This window comes from Eschrichtius robustus, chromosome 1, assembly GCF_028021215.1.
Source record: "Eschrichtius robustus isolate mEscRob2 chromosome 1, mEscRob2.pri, whole genome shotgun sequence".
NCBI lineage: Eukaryota > Metazoa > Chordata > Mammalia > Artiodactyla > Eschrichtiidae > Eschrichtius > Eschrichtius robustus.
In genome coordinates, this window is record NC_090824.1 from 28,059,307 (window position 1) to 28,085,427 (window position 26,121).

The window sequence follows — 26,121 nt, forward strand, 5'->3', positions numbered from 1 at the left end:
ATTTCTCCACTTCCCTCTGCCTTCCTTTCTATCTCTCCTCCCTTCACAGTCAAGTCTCCATAGACCTTTTATACTTCTCTTCTCAACCCCTCTGCCTCCTGGCTTCCCCGCTGGGCCCCCTATACAGAATGAATACCCCTCCTTTGTGTTTCCACTGCCACCACTTGTGTTAAATGAAGCGACCTCAGCTCACGCTGCTGCAATGACCTCCCAACCAGTCACCCTGTCTCTCCATCCACCTGCACACCCCAGCTCAGATGGCATTACCCTCCCCCCACTTCCTCTTTGATCTCTCACTGAAAATTTTCAATGATTTCCCACCGCCAACTGAATAAAGTGCTCTATCCTTGTTCTGGCCATTAGGGCCTCCAAAACCCGACCCTAATCATTCTTTCAGGTGTTCTCTTGGAAAACTCTCTTCTCTGGCAAGTCTGAGCTACATTCTGTTCTCTGCCCTTTGGTGCAAAGCCCAGCTGCAGCCCTTGCTAGCTGTGTGACTTGGGATGCAACCCATCCTTCTCTGAGCCTCAGTTTCCTTAACTGTCAGATGGAAATATTTGGTCAGATATAAGAACATTGCCAATATTCAACCATTTTAACCTACAAAAATGGCAATTTCTAGTGGTTCAACTTAAAATAATACTCAAGAGGGTTGAAAGTTATTGTGCATAAAGCATGAGCTCAGGTGCTGGCCTGTTGGCATCCCTCAGTAAATGTTGGGCTGTGAGCTATTACTCGGCCCCCACTATGGAACCTTGCATCCAGGAGGTACTTAGCAAATGCCCTTGGGATGGATTCAACCCAGTCCCGTGGGCCTTTCTAACCAGCCTCTGGAGGTCACAGCTGTGCCTCTCAGCCTTGCCCCCTGGACCCAAGCCCTCTCTCTGCAGGGCTGAATCTCACGGAGAAAATCAAGAAGATCAAGATCGTCTTCACTCCCACCATCTGCAAGCAGACCTGTGCCCATGGGCGCTGTGCCAGCAGCTGCGAGCGTGGCGACACCACCACCCTGTACAGCCAGAGCGGCCACGGGCATGACCCCAAGTCTGGTTTCCGAATCTGTGAGTCCATTCCCCGCTCACATGGTTCCTGGCTGGCCCTGGAGCTGGGTGCAGGGGTGGCCAGAAGGACAGGCCTGCCTTGGGCTGGAGCCCAGCTCTTCTGCAGGAAGGAGGCCGGGTGCTCTCATACCGTGGCTCCTGTGAGTTGTCTCCAATCACACAATGCTGAGTCCTCACCCAGCTCTGTCACATGTGACTCTGAGCAAGTCACACAACCTCTCTGAATCCAAGTTTCCTCCACAGAAAAGTGAAGGCGTTAACAGTGCCACTCCCCACCAGCCCCCACCTCCCGTCCCATCCCTCAGGTTACTGCAGGGTGGAGGAAAGGCAAGGCCTGTTATTATCCATCCTCCTTCATCCTCCCAGGCCTCCTGGAAAGTCCCTGCATTTCAGGGGGTGCCCGGTTCCCAAAGCCATCCAGATTTGGGGGTCTTGTTCCCCCTGCTTCCCTGTTGTCACCCAGCGGCCACATAGTAGGTGCTGCTGTGTTCTTCCACCACGTCACCTTGAGGTCGATGTTGTAGATTTCTGCCAGATCCCCTGCCTGAATGGAGGCCGCTGCATTGGTAGGGACGAATGCTGGTGCCCCACCAACTCCACTGGGAAGTTCTGCCACCTGCCCTCCCCCAATCTGGACAGGGAGCCTCCAGAGAAGGGGGTCCACCACAGGGCCTCGCCACCGGGCCCCTTGAAGCAGTCCACCTTCACGCTGCCTCTCTCCAACCAGCTGGGTGAGTGTGGGGCTGGGAGGCGACCTGGGTAACCGCGTAGGGTGGGTGCTGGCATCTTGGTGGAGGGGACGGGAAGCTGCCTCCAGCCCTTCCTTCTCCTCTACCCTTAGCGCTCAGTTTCATTCCCTAAGTTTTTCTCTGCCTTTTTTTTTTTTTTTTTTTGCTCTTATCCCCTACTGGGTGCGATGGGGGAGACAAAAGAGTATAAGGGTAGGGTCCTGATTTCAAGGAACCCATGGTTCTGAACAATAGAGGGAGGATGGATGAGAAAGAATGGCATCATAAAACATTTCCTTTCCTCTGCCTTCCATTATTAGGTGGCAAATAAAGGGTACAAAAAATACAGAATTTTGTAGGAGATCAGGGGATGGAAATCCCCAAGCCTGGGGAGTTCAGGGAAGGCTGCATGGGGGAGGTGGACTTCACTTAGGCCTTAAACAATGGGTAGGCTTTGGTTAAGCAGAGGGGAGTGGAGGGCTTCCTGGGCAGAGGGAGTGGTGTGAACAAAGGCATGTAGTGGGGACCATGCAGGGTCTGTTGGGCTGGAGCTCGAAGGTTGTGCAGGATCATGGGGGGAGGTGGAATCAGGAAGGTAGTTTGGAAGTTGGTAATGAAGGTTTTTCAAGAAAAGGTGTGGAGGGGAGGAGTCTGTGCTTGGTCCTGTCCTCCCTGGGGTATTGGTCTGGGTTTTGAGTAGAGAGTGAAGAAATGGAGACAAGTTTTGGGGAGACACAGCCAGTGGCTCGCCTGGCCCAGGGCTGCTGCCACTCCTCAGAGGGTGGGGCCCTGTTTCCCCACCTCTGACCCCAGCCCCTGTGCCCAGCCTCTGCGAACCCCTCCTTGGTGAAGGTGCACATCCACCACCCGCCTGAGGCCTCCGTGCAGGTCCACCAGGTGGCTCGGGTACGGGGCGAGGTCGAGGAGGCCCCAGAGGAGAACAGCGTGGAGACCAGACCCTCGCCCTGGCTCCCCGCCAGCCCCGGCCATGGCCACTGGGACAGCAACAGCATCCCGGCTCGGTCTGGAGAGGTTCCTCGGCCACCACCCCTAGTGGTGCCCAGGCCTCCGGCACTGCTGGGCCGGTGTTACCTGAGTGCTATGAACGGACAGGTGAGAAAGCAGCTCCTGCCCCAGCCCCGGGGTCTTCTGGGACCACAACTGCTCCCTGCGGTGCCCCTCCTCCTTCCCGCTCTCCTCCTTGTTCTTAGGGAATGTGAATCTACAGGGCCTCCCATTCCCCACATGGGAAAACTCAGGGCATAAAATTGCCTGAGTGTAGAGGGGTTGAGCCTCCTACTTGGTCGACACTGGGTACCTGTCAGTGCCAGGCACACAGAAGAGGACCCAAGAGAGGCCCCCTCTGGAGGGGAACAATCGTCCTTGTGTCCCAGCAAATCCTGGGCTCTCCTGGAGCTGAGTGTAGGACTCCCGGTGCGTGGGTAGTGGGGCTATTAGATCTGGTGAGAAGGAGTTTGGTCTCCAGTTAAGGGTGGAGTCACAGAGATGTGAAATTAGCAAATGCAGGTTAAACCCCAAAGCCTTGGCGGTGCAAAGATAAGACACTCCATCCCCCCTACCTCCGGTGGCATCCTCAGTCAGTGATGGGAAATCATGTGTGCTTTTCTGAGTCCAGGCACCTAAGGATAGGGGCTAAGCCAGACCCAGGATGGTTTTTCCTAGGATTGCAGTTTGGCGTTTCCGGAAACCCCTCCTGGGAACTGGGGGAGGTAGGGAGTAGCCAAGGGATAGGGACCTCTCAGCTGTGGTGTCGCTGGGCATGGACCCTGCTCACGGGAGGTGGCCTTGGCATTCCCTGGAGTTTGATGGAGGAAAGCCCAACCTCTGTGGGCTGGGAACATGGATGGGGGCAGTTTGCAGACTCCACAGAGAAGATCTTATCTGGATGTGTCCCTGCCACTCCCCTCCCAAGTTTAGGGTCTGGCAGAGTAGACTTTGGGTTTCACTGCTTCCTTCCGGGACAACTCCTCCCCTCTCCTCCCCTCCCTTGGGTGGGGGCATTCTCTGCAGGATGTGAGTGGTGAGCTCATGTCTCAGGCTTTCCTGCGACATCTCTGTGCACAGCAGGGGAGGGAAGCAGGTGATGAGTGTCCATGGCCTTTTTTCCAGTGTGCCAACCCCCTGCTGGAGCTGACTGCCCAAGAGGACTGCTGTGGCAGTGTGGGAGCCTTCTGGGGAGTGACCTCCTGTGCCCCGTGTCCACCCAGACCAGGTGAGTGCTGGGTGCCAGGGTCCAGGTTTGTCAGCAAAGCTCTCCCAAGGCCTGGCCTCTGCTGCAGGCACCACCCCCTGCATTTCCCACCAGGGCCTCAGAGGCCAGGCAGGTAGAACAGGCTGGTAAACTAGGAAAACTTTCCAAATCTGCCTTGAGTGTGCTTTTGGCTGGTGGCGGAGGCTCCTGACGGCTCAGACCCATTGCCAGGTGCAGCGTGGCCTGCCTGCTCGGTCTGATGGCCTGGAATGGGTTACTCTCTTTTGCCAGTTGTTCTTGCTCAGATTTTAGGAATTACATCCCATGCTGGGCCCTCTTCTACCCCTCAACTCCCTTCCACATACCCAGGTACCAGGGGCCCAGAGGTCTTGATTTAGTGACTCAGTGTTTCCCTCATTCTCTCCCTGGAGGGACCCCTAGGCCTCCTCCTCACCTCCTGTTTCCTGCCTTTCAGCCTTTGAATCAGTGTTGGGCATCTGTCCCAGAATGTCCTCGGCCTTGGGGTATGGGAAACTCAGCTCCCAGCCCTCTTTTTTGTGGTGGGAAAACCTAACATATTCATTCATTCATTCAGCAAATACTCACCAGGTGCCTCGCCTATACTGAGCACTGAGAATTCAGGAGTGAGCAAAATGCCACTCTCAAAGGCATTGATCTTAAAGTTGGGAGGCAGGTGACAAGGTACCTATGCCTGAGTGTGGCTCCTGCCCGCTCAGCCTGTCTTCCTCTTGCAGGTCTCACTCCTGGGCTTGGGTCTGGGCCTGGCATGTGTTTCTTTTGCCTGTCAAAAGTCAACTTGGTGAGTCAGCTTTGTGGGGGGCCTGGCCCAGAGCCCGAAGTGGGGAGTGGCAGGGCTGTTCCTAACTTCAGACTCAGCTGTGGAGCAGTGACCATATTCTCCAAACTAAAAATAAATGTGGACAGTTTCTCAGTGTGATAGAATTTTTTGGTGAAGCACCAAAGGGTAGTATTAAGCTTTCAGGCTTGAGCATCCAATACATGGCTGGTACCAGCCCCAGCTCTGCCTGCTGACCTCTCTCTGCCCCATCTCCCATCTGTGAGATGGAGACAGTAATAGTGCCAGCCTCGTAAGGCAGCTGTGGAGAGTAAATGAGATGGCACCTGTACTTAGCATTAGGTCAGTAAGTGGTAGCTGTTATAATTACTGTTAGAAGTATCCCTCCAAGAAGGGAAGAGAGACTGGACCCACTGCCCCATTGGGAGGAGTGTGTGGAGCTGCTCAGCATCTCCCCCTGCAGGCCAAAGGTGTTTTCACCACTTTTCTTCCTCCTGGTCAGACCCACCCTTGAGACTTCCATATCCCACACTCCACTCAGCCAACAAGTATTTTCATCGATGAAGTACCCATTTGAAGTACCCATAGTGTGTAGGCCTTAACAGTGGAGAACAAGGTAGAAACAGTGCCTCCCCTCTCCAAGCTTACAGGCTGGTGGCGGAGGGGGGCGCAGACAGCAGAACTGGGACCACCTTTGTGCAAATTAGAGAAAGGTGCCCCTTCCACGTGTTCAAAATAGTCTTTATAATTAGACAAATCCAGGATGCCAATGATTCTGTTAGATGTGGTGCTTTTGTGCAGTGCACAACCTGCACATCTGTACACTGAGGGGCAGGAGATCCTTCCCCAAACTGGTGGATCAGGGAAAGCTTCTTGTAGAGGTGACATCCAGGATGAGGTCTGAAGAATTATTAGAGTAGGGCTTCCCTGGTGGTGCAGTGGTTAAGAATCCATCTGCCAATGCAGGGGACATGGGTTCAAGCCCCGGTCCGGGAAGATCCCACATGCCGTGGAGCAACTAAGCCCATGCACCACAACTACTGAGCCTGCGCTCTAGAGCCCACGAGGCACAACTACTGAGCCCGCGCACCTAGAGCCCGTGTTCCACAACAACGGAAGCCACTGCAATGAGAAGGCCCTGCTCACTACAGCTAAAGAAAGCCCGCGGGGCTACAAAGACCCAATGCAGCCAAAAATTAAATAAATAAATAATTTATTTTTAAAAAATAGAATTATTAAAGTGGGCCAAAGAGATGGGAAAGAGCTTAACAACCCAAGGAAATTGCACAGGCAGGTGAGATGGAGAGAGTGAGAACATTTCCTGGAGCACAGCACACCCAAGGCTGAGCACCCATCCCCCCACCCCTTCCCTGTCCCCTCCTAGCACCACCCCTCACTGTGTGCAGCATACTTCAGCAAGCTGGGCACCAGGGTGCAGACCCTGGAATGTTAGGCATTCCCCACACTGAGCAAGAAATTACAAAGGGCAATGTAAACATTTAAAATGCATTAAAGTGCAGCTGGGCATTGTAGAGAGAAGGGGCAAGATGCTGGGGAAACTTGTTTGTGTTGACAGGTGCCAGACACCTAGCTACAGGCCCAAGCCTGGGGCCGGGGTGGGGAATGTTTCTTTAAGTAGGCAAGACAGGCAAGCTACTGCGCCAGACTCTGGAAAAAAAGGCGAGCTGCTGGGGTAGGTTTGGGAATGGTTAGCAAGACAGGCGTACTCCTGAGTTCTGGAACATTCTCAGCCCTGGTGGCTCTGCCCCTCTGAACCTCTATTTCTCTTCTGATAAAATAAGGCTGTGCCCCTCAGGGAAGGGCTTTGTCATCCCCAACAAGGTGGTCTAGTAGGATCAGGGTGTGAGGGGAGTAATGAAGCCAGCAGCGGGGGGGAGGGGGGAGAACCACGTGACTTCATGGCTTCCGCTAAATCACCTTTGGCTTCTGAGGCTGTACAGGACTTGAAGAAGGTCCCTGCAGAGTGCTGCTGTTTCTGACATGGGAAAGGACTGCCTTGAAGTCTCAGTTACATGGCACAGACAAGTCCCTTTTCTTCCAGAAAAATTCCTCAGTGCCTTCTTTCTCAGGGAAATGGCTCAGAGAGTCAATCTAGGCCAGCCTCTGGTCCCCCCACCTTTCTCCCTTCACTCTGAGTGACAGATGCAGCTGACCTGCCAGGACCTGGCCTGAGCCACATCATCCTGACCCCTGCGGAGTTATCAAAAGTCACAGCTCAGAGCTTCTGCAGAGTCTGGAGAGCACACAGCTCTCCAAAGCCACTTTGACTGAGGCCACATTTTTGAGTTTTCATCCTAGAAAGACAGACATCTGGGTTGACTGGAAAGTTGGCCGCTGCCCCATCTGGCTTGGCACTGGCTGTGTCAACCCCAAGGCCCCTTTGCTGGGGCAGGCCGGGCTGGCACACGGCGCGCGGCCCGCAGTGGTGGGTCGCGGCTGTTTGCCACGAGACCATCTCTCCGACTGCCCGGCGTAGGATGAGTTCACCGCAGAATCCAGGCCCCTCCCTGTGTCTCCAGGGAGAGCTGATTCTCTTGCTCTTCCCCTTCAAGGAATTCTGCATCTTTCTCTCTTAAAAACAATAATAGCTGCCAGGTACCGAAGTTTTACGCTATGCCGTGCTTTGCACCTACATGATTTCATTTCATTGTCACAACCAGCAGCAAGCTAAGGATCTTTATCCCCATTTGACGGAGGAGAAAAATGTAGCTCAGAGAGGGCTGAGGAACTCGTCCAAGGTCACACAGGTAGGACAGGGGAACTAGGATTCAAACCACAGTGTGTCTGATTCTTAGGGGACCAGGATCTCCCTAATCATTCTGAGGAGGGGGGCATTGGGCAACCTGAAGACAATACAAATCAGGATGCTAGACAAGGATTTTACAGTCAAGAGGGTGCATCCCAGGACTGTATTCCGCGTATACATGAAGGACAACATCCTGCCAGAAGATTGGATTGAACAGACAGGCAGGGCAGCAACCTGCAGTACAGGCCTGTATTAACAGAGATGTGTTGAAAGAAACATCCAGGGGTTGGGGGGAAGTGGGTAGGCTTGTTCCGTGTGGTTTCAGGGGGTGGGCAAAAGCCGATGTGTGGATGTTTCTAGTAGGCAGAACTCAACTGGAAACTGAGCAGTAGGGACAACTTATTAAAAACTGCAGCTGCCCAGCAATATAATGGGATGTTTCCAGAAGTACTGAACTCCCCGCCACGACGAGCATGCCTACCAAGAACAGGTGTGTGGAAGGCGTGGGGGAAGGAAATTGATTTTTGAGGGAATGTAGGTTTATATATATATCTGAAAATTTATTTGAAACTCTCAATAGGAGGAAAGCCTTGGTTTGGCTGGGTTTTGCCATGGCCCTTGCCCACAAGGAGTGTTCCAGGTGTAGGTCTGTGATGCCAGCCCCCGGGGAGAGTGGGCATGTGAAGGTGATGTCTGAGGAGGCTGGAGCAGAGAACCCTGGGGCGAGTCACGGCAGCCTCGCTCTCATCACGTCCTCATTAGCGGCCCTTTATTCAGAGGATGTAATACGCACCAAGCACCACGCTAAGTTCGTTCTCATTTCGTTGCATCCTAACAACATCTCTAGGTGGGTGTTACTATCTTCGTTTTACAGATGAGGAAATTGGGCCTGAAACTCCAGGTCTATGTGACCCCAGAGTCCTGCTTCTAATCGCTCTGTAATCCCCTTCCTCTGCTTCTTGGCTTAGGCATTCGCTGAGCTAGAGGACCCCGGCTGGGGGAACAGCTGTGCCGGGGTGGAGCTCCTGTTCTCTGTAACTCTGGGTCAGACGCCCAGTCTCCTGCCCAAAAGAAATGAGATTTTCAGGATTCCAGTTGTTGGGCTGATAAAAGCCATGATTCTTTGGCTCGGGGTTGTTCTGAGAGCTTCCAAGGGACTCGAAGCCTACTGGGAATTGTGCCTCAGCTCAAGTTAGCACCCTCCCTACCCTAGCAGGGGTGTCACTGACACGTGGCATCTCTGGCCTGGAGAGCCCTGGGGAGGGATAGGGTTGCGGTGGCTGGAGTGGCACCTGTCTGAGCCAGGGGTCTGACCAGACCCGTCTCCACCTCACTGTTCATGGTGACCAAGACACCCACTTTGGCTCCGGAGCCTCCCGAGGAAGCAGTCAGAGCCTGTCTTTGGGTGGCATTTCCACAATCATTGGGGGATCCATTAGGACTTCACCAAGGAGGAAAATCTGGAATAATGGACATTATTATAATTACCAATATGTGACAAGCATCATGCTCAGAGTTTTGCATGCCTGTTTAGTGTTCACAATAACCCTCTGAGAAAGGAAAAGTCATCCCCATTTTGCTGATAAGAAAACCAAGGCTCAGAGAGTAACTTGCCCAAGTCTCTCCAGCCAGTGAGGGGCAGCAGGCCAGCTTGCTTTCCCTGAAACTGTGTTTCTGGAAGGAAGGAAGGAAGGAAGGGAGGGAGGGAGGGAGGGAGGGATGGAGAAAGGAAGGAAGGGAGGGAGGGAGGAAGGAAGAGAGGGAGGGAGGGAGGGAGGGAGGCTTGAGGAACATCTACAGGGACTGTGCCAGGCATTATGCTAGTTTCAGTCTGACATTGGTTGTTTCAGTAAAGTTAATCCTCACAACAACCCACGAACTGAGTTTCTGTCCGCACTTCTACAGGTGAAAAATTTAAGACTGAAGGAGGTTAAGAAATGTGCCCAGGTCACACAGCTAGTCAGAGTGGAGCCAGGAATTAGATGCAAGTCTGGCTGCCCCAGCACCCACACTCTTTCCACTGCTCCCGGGAATTCAAAGTTTCTTTCCAGCTTACCCACCTGAAGTTTGCAGATCAAGTGTTCAGCTCCAGCCTGCTCACGTGCCCCTGTGCATCAAACTTAGCCTCGTCCAGTGTGTGTGTGTGTGTGTGTGTGTATCTGTTCTCTGGGCAGAAGGGTGTGTGGCAAGGGACCCTCCACATCTCCCTGCTGCAGCCATCTGTCATCACAGATTGAGATCAGCGTGACTCGTAAACAGCCCTGTGGCCAGACATATGTCTCCACTGTCTCCTCCCCGAGCTCTGTCTCGGAGTCAGGGCCAAAACTGTCTCCAGCAATCAGTTTGCTCTTGTTGAGGCCTCCTTGGGAATTCCAGCAGCCAAGGGTGAGAATCAGCAGGGTGGGGGCAGGCTGCAGCCAGGGGACCCTCTGCTTCCTTCCCCATCGGTGAGCAACCAAGGTGCAGCAGTGAGTGGACAGGGCCGGGGGCCGGGGCCAGAAGACCTGAGCTCCAGGCCCGCATGGCCCAGGTTTCCTGACCAGGAAAGTCATGCACGTCTGCCCTACGTGCTTCACGGGCATTTGGTGACGTTCGGGCTCCTTGGAGTTGAGGTTGAGTCCAGCTGACCCCTCAGGAGCTGCTTTGGCTCCTCAGGTCAAAGTCCAAGCTGCAAGACCACTTCCCAAGAGCCTCTTTGAAGCATCCACAGGAATCCCAGATCAGCCACTCTGTTTTTCCAGATCCACAAGTCCTCTGCTCTCTGACCCTTGATTTATCCTTGATCTGGCTGAGGGGCCATGGGAGGAGTACAGGTTCTTCACTATTTCCTTTACCAATTCTACATGATGCTTTGGTTGTACACATTACGGAGCATTTGCCCAGCATCTGATTACTTTTTCTGACCTCCTTCTGCGTGTCCCTGCCTTTTTTTCCCCACTCACTCTCCTGATCCTTTGTTTTAAAAAAGGGAGAGGAGGAGTTCCCAGGAAGGGTGATATGCTTCCTGCTGGGCAGGCATCTCCCTGCGGCCTCTGGACCCTAAGATTCTTGGCCTAGACAACTCCTAAGGCTCGTCATGAATTCGTTCATTCATTTATTTATTTGTAGGCAGTAGAGAGGAATAGTTCAGAATTTATCCTTTGGAAGCAGACGCATAATCCCAGCTCAATCCACCAGCTGGGTGACCTTGGGCATGTTTCCTAACCTCTCTGTACCTCAGTCGGCTCATCTGTAAAATGGGGATAATATTAGTAAGTATCTCCAAGGCCTGTTATGAGGATTAAATAAGTTATTACCTGTAAAGCCTTTATAATAGGACCTAGCCCATAGTATGAGCTATTTCAGTGTCTGCTATTATTACTCATTCCCTTTTGATTGCCTATACTATTCCGTGTGCTGTGCTTGACTCCAGAGACATAGCAATGACAAAGAAGGCAAGGTCCCTGTCCTCACAGAGCTTATGCGCTAGCAGGGGAGATGGACAAGCAAACAGGCAGCCACAGCACAGTCCGCTAAGCACTACAGCAAGGGAAGGCCTACGTGTGGTGGGAGCACTTGAGAGGTGCTCCTGGTGATACCCACCCTCCCCCATCACTGCCGAAATCTCACCCAGAGCCGTGGGTGGGTGCTGAGTTCTCACCCCAAGCCAAGGTTTCTCCCTTCCATGTGGTCATCTCAACTTCGACTTTCTTTCCCCCAAAGAGATATAAGCAGATTTTTCTGGATTGGCTGCTGCACTTGGTCTTACAGAAGCTGGGACCCAGCCCCCTATAGGCGGCCTCTGTGAGGTTTGAGGAAGGGCGCTGAGGGTTCGGGGCGGGTGGGGTGCGGGGTGCTGGCAAAAATGGGCGTCTCACCAGGGACGCTGGCTTTGACACTTCTTTCTCTCTAGAAGGCTGCCCTCACCAAGGGCTGCCCAGCCAACAATTTCTCTTCAGACCAGTGAGAAGGCAGAGTCCTCTCAGGAGGAAATCACTTTCTAGAAAAAGCGCATGTTTCCAGACTAACGGATGAACCCCGCTCTTCTCAGTTCACACATTGCTCAGCTCGGGGTACCCTGCAGGTGCCACAGCTGGTTCCCAGCCTTACTCTGAACCCAGCTCTCTGCCACCCCTCTCCTGCTCCGTAAAGAAGCAAGGTCCTTCTGCCTACCTCCTCCCTCCTGGCACCACCTTGCTGCCCTGGCCTCCTGGCTCCCCCCTCCCTTCCTCTCTGGGTGCAGGAGGGATGTGCCCTTCGCAGCCAGAAGCTTGGTTGCAACCCCGACTCTGCCCCCTCTGAGCTTCACCTTCCTTCCTAACCTGTTAAAAGGGAATAATGACCCCTGCTTGCAGGGTTATTATGAGAAACAGACAGGACAATATGCACCAAAGGCCTCACGCCTCCGAAGGCCTGTCCAGATGTCCCCTTGTCTCAGTTCTCCCGGCCCCTGGCATCAGCCTCAAGATATTCCTTCCCACCTTCTGCTCCTGCATCTAATCAGCTTGCTTTCTGAGTTTCTCCAAACAACTTCCCCTCTTTCTTTCTTCCTCCCTGTCTTCAGTTCATGCCACCAGGCCCCGGGCCAGGCGCTCACATTTCCCGGCCTCACCCCAACCTACTTCTCAATGTCAGCATTTTCAGAATACTCACTTATCGCCACACAGCGGCCTTTTAGGCTGAAACCCAGTCCCCATGTGGAAGAACATGCAAACCCTGGGGAAGACCATCCGTGGCAAAAAAAAAATTACAACTTCAATTTACAGTTCTTTAATCTTAAAAAAAAAATTAAACTTTACTAATTTATGTCCTCACTTGATCTCTATGTCAGACTGTTGCAAGTGTCCTCAGGGAAGTGTGGGGCTTCCAGGGAAACACGGCACCTCCTCATGTTTGTCTTTGGTATCACAACGTGTAATGCACGACGATGCTCTGTTTGTGGGGTTTTTCAGTTAGGTTGTCTAGTTTTAACTAAAGCAGCTCTCAGCAAGTGGAGAAATGACTCTAAAAAATTCTTGCAGAGAAACAGGATTTAAAATAATATGAGGGGCTTCCCTGGTGGCTCAGTGGTTAAGAGTCCGCCTGCCAATGCAGGGGAGACGGGTTTGAGCCCTGGTCCGGAAAGCTCCCACATGCCGCGGAGCAACTAAGCCCGTGCGCCACAACTACTGAGCCTGCGCTCTAGAGCCAGCAAGCCACAGCTACTGAGGCTGTGCACCCGGAACCTGTGCTCCACAACGAGAGAAGCCGCCGCAGTGAGAAGCCCGCACACCGCAACGAAGAGTAACCCCTGCTCGCCACAACTAAAGAAAGCCCGCACGCAGCAATGAAGACCCAACGCAGCCCAAAGTTAATTAATTAATTAATTAATTTTTAAAAAATCCTCTTTTAAAAAATAAATAAATAAAATAAAATAATATGAATAATCCTAAGCAATCCTTTAAAAATGCAATGCTGACACTTCTCCTCTGACATAAATCGGCCATATTCCAAGGTAAAAATAATGATGACCTCTCAGATGGGACCCAAAATGGACCCCAGGAGTCAAATGATCAAGAAGTCTATATAGGGCTTCCCTGATGGCGCAGTGGTTGAGAATCTGCCTGCCAATGCAGGGGACACGGGTTTGAGCCTTGGTCCGAGAAGATCCCACATGCCGTGGAGCAACTAGGCCCGTGAGCCACAACTACTGAGCCTGTGCGTCTGGAGCTTGTGCTCCACAACAAGAGAGGCCGCAACAGTGAGAGACCCCCGCACCGCGATGAAGAGTGGCCCCCACTTGCCACAACTAGAGAAAGCCCTCGCACAGAAACGAAGACCCAACACAGTCAAAAATAATTAATTAATTAATTAATTTAAAAAAAAATAGAAGTCTATATAAAATACAGCTTATATCTACTATCGTTAATACCAGACCTTGCCTTCAGTGTATAATGTGCCCAGAGATAACAGCTAATGATAGAGTAAAAGCTATCTTGATTAGAAAAACATTTTAGGAACTTCCCTGGCGGCCCAGTGGCTAAGACTCTGCTTCCAATGCAGGGGGCCCAGGTTCGATCCCTGGTCGGGGAACTGGATCCCACATGAATGCCACAACTAAAGATCCTGCATGCCACAACGAATATCTCGCACGTGACAACGAAGATCCCATGTGCCCCAACTAAGACCCAATGCAGCCAAATAAATAAACAAGTAAATGTTCAAAAAAAAAAAAAAGAATAAAAAAAAATAAAACATTTTAAAACACTGAGACACTCACATTTTGCTGTATAACTGGATGAAGGTATAGGTATTACTAACATGTCTCTTGGTATTTGCAAGAATCTATTTCAGCAATAAAATATATGAAGAACTATCTATTGCGTAAACCACTAAAGTTTGAACCTATATAGAAGATAGAAGACCTATATTCTCAACAGTAAATGACTTCTTGAATAAAAATAAGGTTTACCCAATAACTCTATAAGTACAGCGGCTGACGTTAGGACCAGCAAGGCAATGGAGCTGGGGAATGCTAAATGGAAAGTCCCCTCCCCGTACCCTTCATAGGCAAGGTATTGCCACAAAGAAGTCAAAGCTGGGAGAAGACAAGCTGTCACAGGAAGTCATCATGCGGTTAACTTTATAAAACAAGACCTTTAAAGTATAAAGGTATCTTTACGGAGCTTCATATTGGAATAGTGTCTGTGGAAATGCATGTGCCCCTTGAGAATTACTGGCTATGTCTTGGCAAAGGAATCATCAAACTGAAAGAGCAGTTCTTCTTCATTTTTTTTAAACAAAAAGATGGGTGTTCCACATTTGCTGCCTTTTTCTGTGATCACAGGTAGCTGTCAATAGTATACCACCTGCTAGCGCTTTTCAAGAAAACAAATCTTCAAAAAAAAAAACACCTTCAAAGCACTTCTTTGGAGGTTGACATACGAGTCTGTCCCTCCAAGGTAGTGGAGATGTTTTCCCTGTTTTTACTGAATGTCATTTGTTTTTGTTTCTTTGTTTGTTTTTGTTTTTAAGCACACTTCCTCTCTCTCTCTCTCTTTAAAGTAAGAGGAATGGTGTGAAATCAAGATAGGACATGTATCAGCACCAAAATACTGACAGTTATTGCCTTATTGGCCCATCTGGACTCAGACCACTGCCCAGTTTTGTTATAAACTTTAAGCAGGGCTGCTTTTCAAGGAAGTTGTGGTGGGACAGAGCCTTTTGAAAATGAATGTTTGGAAAAAATTCCATCATCCTGTGATTTGCTGCTGTAAATCCTCTCCACTTGCCTACTTGAAAAACTCAAGAACTGGGATTTTCTAACTCTTTTTGAATTTGTAAAAACAACTACCTGACCTCAGGGAACGTGAAAATCTACTAACCAAACTTCAACAACAGCATCCCATGGTTGGTGAATGTGAGTGAATGGATATCATGGATTTATAAGTGCGATCGACGGTGAGCTTCTTCCAGGATCGGGGGAATTTGTCAGCTAGGGTGGCATTCAGACCAAGTATCAGAATAAACTGAACTTAGAACCATACTGTGAATTGTCATATTCAGATGTTTAAAAACTAACAAAACAACTAGAGTTGTGTAAGATGCAGCCACTGGGAGAAAGTAGGTGATGGATGCACAGGACCTCACTGTACTATTTTTTGCAATTTCCTGCAAATCCATAATTACTTCAAAAACAAAAAGTAAAAACAAACAAACAAATTTGTTCAATCACATGTTATATTGTATAACATTGATATCATATAATATATTCTGTATCTAATAACTATATGACTATATTATTATAACTATTATATAAGATATATAGTCACCAGGTATCATTTTTAGTAATAGCAAGGTGGGCTGAGAGTAGCCTGGTGAGAGCCAGGGAAGGGATTTCGGCTAAGGAGGTGCAGCTACCCAGGTCAATGGCTTGGGGGGATGGGGCCTCACAGCTGCAGAGTGGGCTGGACCTCCAGACTGCACCCCACTTCCCAGCATGGGTGACAGAGGAGCCCAAGGGCCCTCCAGTGAAACCTGTCTGTATCCTCACTCCTTAGCCTCGCCAGTGATTGAAAATGGCCAGCTGGAGTGTCCCCAGGGGTACAAGAGACTGAACCTCACTCACTGCCAAGGTAAGAATGACCAGGAAAAGGGCTGGACTTGGGGAGCAGAAATATTAGAGGCTTGGTGATGCGGGGAGACACCCCCATCCCTTCTATCTATCACCCCCATGATAGAAGGAGCAGCTGCCACTGTCTGAGTGGTCTCCATTGGGCACCTCTAAGCACCAGCTTGGGGGAGCTATGGGGGCTGCTGCTTCCAGGGGCCCAAGGAAGTCAGAGGATAGTGATAGAGCAAGCTGAGAAAGGGCCTGGGAGCCAAGCCCTCCCCTCCGCCCCATCTCTACCCACCCCCACCCAGATGTGGGTGTGTGCTTCTGTAGGGCTGTGTTGTGCTGTATCTCAAGGTGCCCCACAGTCCCCGCATATCCACTCACCTCCTGGGCTGTTCTCCCTGGAATGGGAAGACTTTTGACTCCAGGGTGGGAGATCACGTCAGCCTGAGTTGGTGGGGACCACTATGGACTCTTCCCAGCAAAGCACCTCAGCTGCTCAGGCCTCCTTCCCGCAGCCGGGAGTGGGGAGGGCACAGGTGGAGGGGATGGAGGGGGAGTGGGGGAGGGGGACCATAAAGCACAGTCCTTGGCCTTGCTGGCCTGGCTGGTAGGCTCTGTAAGGCCAGCTGAGGCCCAGGTGCTCTGCAGTAGAGGCCCCCAGAGAGGGGCAAGGCCCAGGGGCACCTGGGGACAGAAGAGTAGGAAGGGGGGGCTCAGCCATGGCTCTGAGCAGGGATCCCTTGCTGGCTGTGGACCTGGCAATAGGTGAGATATGAGCTGGGCCTTCCAGCCAGTGGGAGGCTGCTGGGGTTGAGGCAGCTGCCCCTTTGGAGAGCTTTGGGAACTGGACAAATCGCTGTCTGTACAGTTCGCTTTGGTTGAAGCTAGGTTAGAGACAGGGGATTCACTCAGATGGTCTCCTAGGTCCCCTCCCCCTGGAGGCTTCAGGAGAGAGGGGTCTGGGGTGGCTGAGCTATCTGCCTGTGGGGATTTCTGGCCCATGGATAAGAACAGGTGCTTGGACCAGGCAAAAGGGCAGGCCTCTGACCCAGCCTAGCCCAGGCTTAGCCTCCCTCCAGGACAATGAGGCAAGGACCTCACGGACAGTGGCGTGGAGAGAAGTTGGTATTTTTGCCCTTAGAGAGCGCAGTGGGGCTGCTCATATCTAAACTGTCCTCAGTGGCCTCTCTGCCTGGCAGGTTTCCCAGTGTGCAGTGTTAAAATTATTCCCAGGATCTCGACTGTGCTCTCTGTCCTCCCTCCACCAAGCCCACAGGATTCAGGATGCCAAGGCGCCCTCCCCAGGAGGCCCTGCCCCTGAAACCTCCCCCTTCCCATGTCTGTAGCTGTGGTCTCCCTGTCTGGGATGGGACCCGCTCATCTCTGCACCTGCAGGCACCATCCCTCCTCTCTCCATCCTTCTCTCCTACTTCCACAGGCTAATTTTGGGGTATTGCTATGAGCTGCATACACTGTGCTAGGTGTTAGTTCACAGTGATGGATAAGACACAGCCGCTGCCCCAGGTGAAGACAGATACCTTAACAATTACACACTATGAGAGAAGTGCTCTCGAGAGAAAGAGGCACTGGGTGCTTTGGGATCCTACGGTGGGACCCCTTCCCAGACTGGAGGATCAGGGAAGGTTTCAGGTGATACCTGACCTAGACTTAAAAAATGAATAGAGTTGGCCAGCTAAAAGGGGATGTGGGCATTCCAGGCCGAGGGACCAGTATGAGCAAAGGAGCAGTTTGGGCTGGCTGGAGTACAGCCAGTGCACCCACAGGAGATAACAAGGGCATCCCAGGGTCTCATCAGAGCCACCGGCCCACCCGCAGTCTTTTGGAAAATGGTGGAGGGCATTGGATACCACGTGAGGGTTTAGAAGCTCCCTCTAGGAGGTGATGGGGAGCCCAGAAGCTTCTCAAGCAGACAGGAAGCAAGTCAGATTTGTGTTTAGACATCACTCTGGCCATAGACTGGAGGCAAACAGATCAGTTCCCCTTCCCAGCTCTCCCTCCCAATAGAACATCCTGCTAAGCAGTAGTTCCCCTTGGTGCCCAAGCTGAGTCATCCTTCAGGCCCTTTATTCCTGTACTCAGTGCCAATTTCCCCAAAGCCTGTGAATCAGCAGGTGGCTCTGATGACAGTGGGCTGCCATGTGTCATCTCCTGGCACTGGATGTGGGTGGCCATCACAAATCTTCCATGCTCGCCATCATCAGCAAAGGTGCCATCGCTAAGAGGGCCCCTGACTTCTTGGAGCTCAGAGTGTGAGCATTGTGATTTCCCCTGCCCTCTTAAAACTCTGCGACACCTCCCAGCCCCTGCCTCCATCCTCCCGCCTCCTCTTCCTTGCCGGTGTCTCTCCATCCTGCAGCTTCTCACTGTGGACATGGTCCCTGGATCTTGGGTCCCGCAGAGATGCTTCAGGGTCTCTCAAGGAAGAGTGAATAGGAGGGATTGGGCAGCCTGTTCTCCACCCTCCAACTCAAACTCTCCCCTCATCTACTCCCCCTGTTACTTCCCAGGATGCCGCTTACTAGTTGAGTGACTTTGGGCAAGTTACTCCTGGAGCCTCAGTTTCCTCACTTATAAAATGAGGCCGTGTGGACCTACTTGATAAAACTGTGAGAATTAAATAAGGTATCATATGCAAACCACATGGCATACTACTTGACACGAGGTACTCAATAAACATTAGCTCTTAATATTATGACCATTATTACCAGTTCCTGGACCCAGCGATTCACAATTTTTATCTCATTTTATCCCCCTAACAGGACTACATCATCGTTACTATTATTATCCCCACTTTACAAATGAGAAACTGAGGCCCGGAGAGAGGGATCACACTTAGTAAACGGCAGCTCTCTTATTGCTGTCCTTCTATTTGGAGAATCATAGGAGAACTCTTCCCCGACCCCTCCCCTCCATCAGGCCTGGGTCGGGGGGCGCTTGGTCATCTCCGCCAACCCTGCAGATATCAACGAGTGCCTGACCCTGGGCCTGTGCGAGGACTCGGAGTGCGTGAACACCAGGGGCAGCTACCTGTGCACCTGCAGACCTGGCCTCCTGCTGGATCCGTCCAGGAGTCGCTGTGTGTGTGAGTGCAGGCGGGACCCAGGGTGGGGACGCTCTGAGGCGAGATAGAACCCTCAAGGTCCATGGGCCAGACTGAGAGCAGAAATGCCCCTAGACCCTATCGCAGGGTCCAGGGGCTGCTCCTTCACCTGGAACTGGGTCCCAAGTACCAAACCTGATGCCCCGTCCTGCTGGGACGGAGACAGTCACTGCTTCTCTGTTTTCTTTAGGCATTTCTTTGAGGGCTTTGCAGTTTGGGATTTTCTACCTCCTCTGCTTTTTCTCTCATCATTACTGTCCCATCTGTTGCCTCATCTGCTTTGGGAGGATGTGTGTTGCCCCTGCTGAGCTGTGGCTGCCTCTTCCAGTGCCTGCGCTTAGCAGCCTGGTCCTTTCACTGCAGACCTTTCTTAAGGAGCCTGCCCATAGCAGGAGCGGCACTGCTGCCGGCCCCGGGGCCTTTCCTTAATCCTGCGGTCCCCGTGTGTCCATGAGCGCGTACGTGTCACTAGTAGTATCAACATCGTGTCCATGTGTGTGCATGTGTGAATACCCAGACAGCTGTTTCCAGTGGCCTCTGTGGTTTCCAGCTGGGAGAGGCCCAGGCTGGCAGTGCCCCCCTCCACCCGCCACTCCCCATGGCAGAGCTGACAGCACAGCCAGACCAGGGAGGCCTGACCAGTACTGAATAAAACCAGTCCCGACTGGCCTCTGCAAAGTAACCACCCAGGTCAGGTGGGCCGCCCAAGGCTCAGCAGAGTTCCCTGTGGCCGGCCAAGCCCTCAGTCTGTGAACCGCCAGGTACTGGGTCTGGGGAGGCCACGAGATGAACTGACTCCAGCACCTCCCTCGTGAGGGAAAGACTGGACCCAGCATCCCAGGGCAAGGAGATAGTAAGAGCCTTAGATAGTAAGAGCCTTAAAGGGACAGCAGAGAACGAGGGAACCCAGAATGGGGAGAACCCAGCTGGCCACTCTCAGGAAGAGTTCATGGTGACTTATTTATTAGTTCTGGAAAGAGACCCTTCGTGCAGGGAGGCAGAGATGGCCCTTGGTGTTGTTATTTTCTAAACCCAGCGTGGCTCACGCTCACTGTAGTCCACGGGATTTTGATTCATGGATCCAGCCGGCCAGCCATCAATCTAGCGAGCATTTACTGAGTATCTACATGCACCAGACATTGCCCAGGGTGCCTGGGCTGCAAAGACGACCAAGACAGGGCCTGGACCTCAAAGCTCCCCATCAGGCCTGTGGTTCTCACCTCGTCTCGTCTCCCCAGGGAGACTGTGGCCCTCAGAGCACACCGCTCCTCCCTCGTGCTCCCCAGGATGGGCTTTTGTAAACACATATAGACTCAGAATCTGGAGACAAGCAGACACATCCGCATTTCCTGCTCTCAGCTTCCCCACATGAGGGTGAGAGTCAAACAGATAACATGAGGAGGTGCTAAAAGCATTCCTGCAGCTACTCTTCCTAATGTTCTGTGAGCATTTTCAGGGCCCCAACTTCTACATTGAGATGCAGGCCAAGCCAATCTGAACACACGTGGCCGGCCACTCCTCCACCCACTGCCTTTCCCCTCCTGCTGGCCACCTGCCCATCCCCACCTGCCGTGTCTGTTGCAGCGGACAAGGCCGTCTCCATGCAGCAGGGGCTGTGCTACCGGTTGCTGGGGCCTGACACCTGCACCCTGCCTTTGGCCCAGCGGATCACCAAGCAGATATGCTGCTGCAGCCGAGTGGGCAAAGCCTGGGGCAGCAAGTGTGAGAAGTGCCCCCTGCCTGGCACAGGTAACCCTCTGTCCCCATCTCAGCCCCAGCCACCGAAGGGCTTCCTCCAAGCCAGTGGCCAGTTTCCCCTACCTGACCTAACGTCAGGCCAGAAGACTCTTAATTTTCCTTCCTGTTCAACTCCTTAACCCAACCTGGGGCCCCCTCCCTCCTTGCTGCCACAATTGCCCTGTCCCTCAAAAGGCAGGAAAAAGGAGGGCCCTGGGTTCCTGCGGGAACAGCGTCCCTCAGCTTGTGCTCTGACTGTTGAACTTGCAGAGGCCTTCAGGGAGATCTGCCCTGCCGGCCACGGCTACACCTACTCAAGCTCAGACATCCGTCTGTCCATGAGGAAAGCCGAGCAAGAGGAACTGACCAGGCCCTCGAGGGAGCAGGGGCGGAAGGGCAATGGGACCCTGCCCAGGCCAGCAGAGAGGCAACCACTCCGGGAGGCCACCGGCACCTGGCTGGAGGCCGGGACCATCCCTGACAAAGGTATCTGGGTTGGGGAAGATGCCTGAGAGACTCCCCCTCCCCTCGGGTTACAGCACCTCAAAGAGCCACTGGACCCACGGCATTCCATCTCTGGGGCTCCAGAGTTCAGAGTAGCAGCACAGCCCTGGGAACCTGCTCTCATGGCCTGGCCTGATGACATGGCCTTACCTCCTCTTTCTCCCATATAGGATCAAGAGGTACCCATGTCCCAGGGAGCTGCTGGTGGGGGTGGGAGAGGTCCACCGCATCCTCCACTCCAGCTGACCAGGCCTTTCCATCCCTTGCCCCCGGCCATGCAGCTTCTGGGGCTGGTGCTTGCTGCCAAGCCTGAAGAGTCGGCAGGTGGATCCTGGGGAATCTGGGGGCTTTAGATCCCCTCCCGTGGCCTTAGAGTCAGAGCACTGGCTCCAGCTCAATTGCCTTGGGCCCAGGAGGCATGGGGCTGGAAAGAGACTGGGCTCGAGGCACCCCTGGCAGGTACCAGAAGGCAAGCCCGGGTTACTGGTAGCACAGAGTGCAGGAGGTCAAGGACGTATTAGGACCAGGAGAGCTAAGTGATGGCCAAAGTGCTCCAGGAATTGGGAACAAACAGACACGGAAGTCAGGCAGAGCCCCAGTCATCATGGTAACCAAACAGACAGACACGGAAGTCAGGCAGAGCCCCAGTCATCATGGTAACCAGACACTGGCCAGGCCAGGAGCAACTCCTCCCCTTCCTAGAACTGTTGCCCTGGCTTGTAGCCTGGGGAAGGGGCGGAGTGACCCGATGTGGTTGGGACAGAGGAGGTGGCAGTGCAAGGAGGGTTACAGTGAGGACGGGGTGGCAGTCCACCCATGGGGTGGACTGGCCCGGAGCGGGTGGGACTCCTGTCACCGGGGGCATCAAAGGAACCCCGGAGGTTTCCTCTCACCAACTGACCACTTTGTAGGCCTTCCAGACCTGGGATTCTGGGATCTGGGCTGGCCAGTGCCAGAAGGGTGGCAGGGGCAGAAGCAGATAAGAAGAGTCTGAGCTCTCTCTACCACTGAGCCTGCTGGGGACAAAGTCAGGAGGTCACGGACTGAACCAGCCCTGGCCATGGGTGGGAGGGAGAAGGCAGCCAGACTCTCCTCCCTGAGCTCACGCTCTCACCTTTCCTTCCCAGGTGACTCTCAGGCTGGCCAGGTAAGCGAGTCCTCCCACCAGCAAGTCGGGCAAGGGTGGCAGAGAGCAGGACCCGGTAGCACTGAGGCCGCAGGACAGCATCCCGTGAGGGAGGGAGGGGAGAAAGATGGAGTGTATGTAGGATTTTACTTGCAGAGAAGCCACGGTGGGAGAGTTGATCCAAAGACCCAGTTTTACCCTAAAGGAAGTAATAACAACAGCTCCTGTTTTTCCAGCAGCTGCTGTGCAAGTACTCTCATTCGGGAAGTTCTGGGGCCCCCTTCAGAAAGGAAGTAGGAACGTGTCCTGTTAGTCCTGGCTGTCACTCAGGCTTTCACCACAGCAGATGAGGTCTAGAACTGGTTCCAGATTAATTCCGGATTCAGCACTTTCTGAGCCTGACTTGCTTAAGGTCTCAGGTCTCCTCTGTGAGTGGCTCGTGGGGAAGTAGAAGCAGAGCTGTGAATAGCCTCAAACCACTTCATTGAGAAAGGGGGATCCCACCCCGTCTCCTGAGCCCAGGATTTCCCTGTAAAGAACTGAGTGTCCTCCTAGAAAAACATTCCAGAAGAGTGAAGCTTCTTCTTCCCTCATCAGTCTGCCAATCCCTACCCTATCCCTTGCCCCTCCAACCTGCATCCCTGACTCTCCCCAAATATTGTTTCCCCAGGGAGCTTCTTCTCTCCCTGGAGAACCATGCATTGTCCTCCCAGACCAAAGTTCTTCCGTGTCCTCACAGCCCCAGCCACGCTCCTGGCCCTCTGCCATCCCCTGCCCATTTTTCTTTCCCCTGCTCCCCACAGCTCATCTACTTCTGTCTGTGGGCTATGGTGAGGGACGCCAGGTGTGGCCTGGGGTCCCAGCTTCACCACACTGGCCCTGTGACCCTCGGTGGACTGGTTAACCTCTAAAGCTTCTGTTGCTCTATCTGAGATGTGGAGATCATAGCACTGATACGATATTTGTTGCTGTAACACTGAGCTGGCCCATTACGTACATCGGCTCATTTGATCATCACAGCCTTCTACCGGAGGATAGTTGAGAAGATTCATTAAGACAGTAGACATAAAGTGCCTAGCAGAATGCAAGGGTGTAGTAAGAACTCATCAACACCTGGAATGAATGAAAGACTGAACGAGGGAGTTAGTTGGACGGGGAGCCTGGAGGCAGGGGTGAGTGTGGAGGAAGGAAGCACATCATGGAGGTGACAGGGAAGCCACCAGTGACCTCCTCCCATTTCTGTGCAGGTCACAACCAGTGTTACCCAGCTATCTGCCTGGGTCCCAGGTGAGTGCCTCCTCCTAGTGGTGCCCAGCAAACAAAGGGAGGGAAGGAGAGACCTTAATCTAGGAGTGGAGATAGTACACGGGAGCTGGTGCACAGGCTCAAATCAGATGAGGCTGTGGATGATGTGACGTGTGAACACTTTTCCTGGGAGCTCTGTATACCGAAGGTGTTATAAGTCAGTGAAAGGCACCGCGATGCCTTACAAATGCCTCCCCAGCCACAGAACTCTGTCTGCCCTTCATGGTGCCGCTCGGCAAATAAACAAGACCAAAGAGGAAGGGCTGGCTGAAGCAGGGGCGGGTCAGGTACCCAGAGCCCTGCCCCCAGCCTGTCTTCCCTCAGGCAATGGTTAGAGCTGCACAGAGCCCAGCTTGCCGGTCCCTGGGGCTGGGGACAGGGCACTGTTCAGAAGTCAGCTTCAGCTTCCTCTACTATGACGTGGACACTAATGCCTGCCTCTTAAGGCAGATGAGACACTGGTGGTCGAGGCAGAGCTCTGTAAACTGTAAAGAACTCTGCAGACAGAAGGAGAGTGCTGAAGTAGGAGTAAGGAGACCCGGGCTTCGGCTCCATTCCCAACAAGCCAGCGGCCTTGGACAAGTGGCCATTCCCACGAGCCTCCACCTCCTTCCCTGCGGAGTGGAGCGGGGAGACCAGATGTGCTCTGAGCCCCGTCAGGGCTCTCAGATTCTCTGACTCTGTTTGGGGCCAGGTTAAATTTCAGGAGACTAAGAGGCAGGGGGGATGACCCGCCCTAGGCTCCACCCCTGGTTCTCAGAGCCAGATGGACCGGAGGGCAGGGAGGAGGGAAGGGCAGTGCACCTCTGGAGGGGATGTTGTCCAGGGGGTGGGAAAGTGGGCAGCCAAGGGGCTGAGGCCCACTCGCTCCCCCCACCCCTCTCCCCTCCGCAGGAGATGCCATAGGAACAACGCCGCCACTGCCTGGACAGGGGAGCCCAGAGGCCCGGGAAGAAGAGCAAGTGACCGCCCCCACCGATGTGCTGGTGACCCCGGCCCCGTCAGGTACCTGCAGCTGCCCCATGAGGTGTGGGCGGCCAGAGCCAACTCCAGGGCTCTCCCACCAGATGCACAGTGTCCAGTGAACTCCCGCCGGGGTCAGCGGCCCCGGCCACGTTCCGCAGAGAGCACAGGGTGCCCCTAGTGATCCGGGGAGTCCCGTCTGGAGCACCGGTCAAGCCAGGCAGGAGAAAGAGAAGGGGTGCCTTCCAGAAGAATCCACGGGGCCTTCTCAAGGAAGGCGAGCACGTGGGACCTCCGGGAGCCTGGCTCTTCCAGGCTGTTGACCCTGAGTCAGCTGAGTACCCCGGCGGTGGGCAGCCTCCTGCCCACAGGGAGGGCCAACTTTAGGGAAGGAAAATGGTTCTATTTCTCAAAGTTGTTTAGCTGCCCTGGAGCCTGCGTTCCCCAGGCTCTGGCCACGGCAGTGGTTGGGGGGTGGTATGGGGGAGATCCCCCACACATCCACCTTGCTCTGGAATGCGCCCTCCTCAAAAGCTCGTTGTCTGGGGACTTGGTCCAAGAGAAGCAGGGCCAGTGTTGCTGCACCTGTTCCCTGCTCACGTGTGTGCTCACGTGTGTGTGCTCGTGTGTGTGCCCCCATGAATGTCCTCATCAGGGCCTTGCTGCTTGTAACCTCATAGACTGAGGTCACCTTGGGGTGAGGGTTATTTCCAGATCTCCTCCAGTAGAGGGAGAGACCCTGCAGGTTGGTGGAACAGTCCAGAGAGTGTGGGAGGGGCTGGGAGCTTGGCCTTCCTAGGCCTGAACCAGGGCGTCCCTGCTGCCCTCTCCCAGGACCTCTCTTCTCTGGGCTCAGTGCGCTGCTCCAAGGAGTGCCCTCGGACCCCCCTCTGCTCGGCAGGCAAGATGAGCTGGGTTAAGGGGCTCAGCTGGGGATTCAGAGATGTGGGGACAGAATCCCTCCCACTATCTATAGACTTTCTCCTGATCCCCCTTCCCCCTTGCCATCCCCCAACCTCACCCCTCTGGGAGGACATTTAGAACCTGGCTGGAGGTCCTCCTGAGCCCCCAGGCTGACACAAACTTGGAGCCAGGCCAGGGGCAGGGTAGCCCGACAAACAGGCGGGTGTGCACATTCAATTCAGTCCAATTTAGCAAACGCTGTGAAGCCCCGCTGTGCACCACTACAGGCCACATCCTGACCCATTTCCTTGGGTCTCTGGGGTTCCCTCAGTGCTGTGGGGCAGGGCTGGGAGCCTGGGTGTGTGGGCTTCCGGCTGAGACCTGGAGCGAAAGCATCACTCATTCATTCAGTCATTTGTTCATTCAGCACGTTTTAAGTGCCAGGTACTTTTCTGGTATTACGGACGCAGTTGAAAAGAGCTATAATCTCTTGCTCTCTATGCAGCCTCAGCCCTGAGTCCTGGCAAGTCTCCAAACTGTTTCTGAATTCAGTTTCCATCTCCCATTTTTACCCATTACCACCACCCAAGGCAGTCCTTGTTTAATTCATTTCAACAGGTTTCTAGGGGCCCTCTGTGCCTCCCCTCCCACCCCAGTCCATCTGCCATCTTGCTGCCTTTCTGAACAAGATGACATGCAAGATGCGTGGTCTTTCTGAGACAGTTCTGATCACACCCCACCTCCCATGACCCCCTTGCTTACAAGCCTGTGTCAACGTGGCACTCAAGGCCCTGCTCAGT

General features: G+C 53.4%; 1 protein-coding gene across 4 annotated transcripts in view; it reads left to right on the top strand.

Annotated features, from left to right (window-relative positions):
- LTBP2 (latent transforming growth factor beta binding protein 2) overlaps window positions 1-26,121 on the top strand; it is a 100,333-nt gene that overhangs the window by 49,238 nt on the left and 24,974 nt on the right. For 3 of the 4 annotated variants that reach the window (XM_068542704.1, XM_068542723.1, XM_068542729.1), the window contains exons 5-15: window positions 891-1,061; window positions 1,586-1,792; window positions 2,616-2,902; window positions 3,920-4,022; window positions 15,604-15,678; window positions 18,643-18,765; window positions 20,368-20,532; window positions 20,791-21,006; window positions 22,152-22,171; window positions 23,398-23,437; window positions 24,350-24,460. In XM_068542704.1, the coding sequence (XP_068398805.1) occupies window positions 891-1,061; window positions 1,586-1,792; window positions 2,616-2,902; window positions 3,920-4,022; window positions 15,604-15,678; window positions 18,643-18,765; window positions 20,368-20,532; window positions 20,791-21,006; window positions 22,152-22,171; window positions 23,398-23,437; window positions 24,350-24,460 (1,518 nt within the window). The remainder of the gene's footprint in view (window positions 1-890; window positions 1,062-1,585; window positions 1,793-2,615; window positions 2,903-3,919; window positions 4,023-15,603; window positions 15,679-18,642; window positions 18,766-20,367; window positions 20,533-20,790; window positions 21,007-22,151; window positions 22,172-23,397; window positions 23,438-24,349; window positions 24,461-26,121) is intronic. The other variant, XM_068542714.1, reaches the window with a different exon arrangement.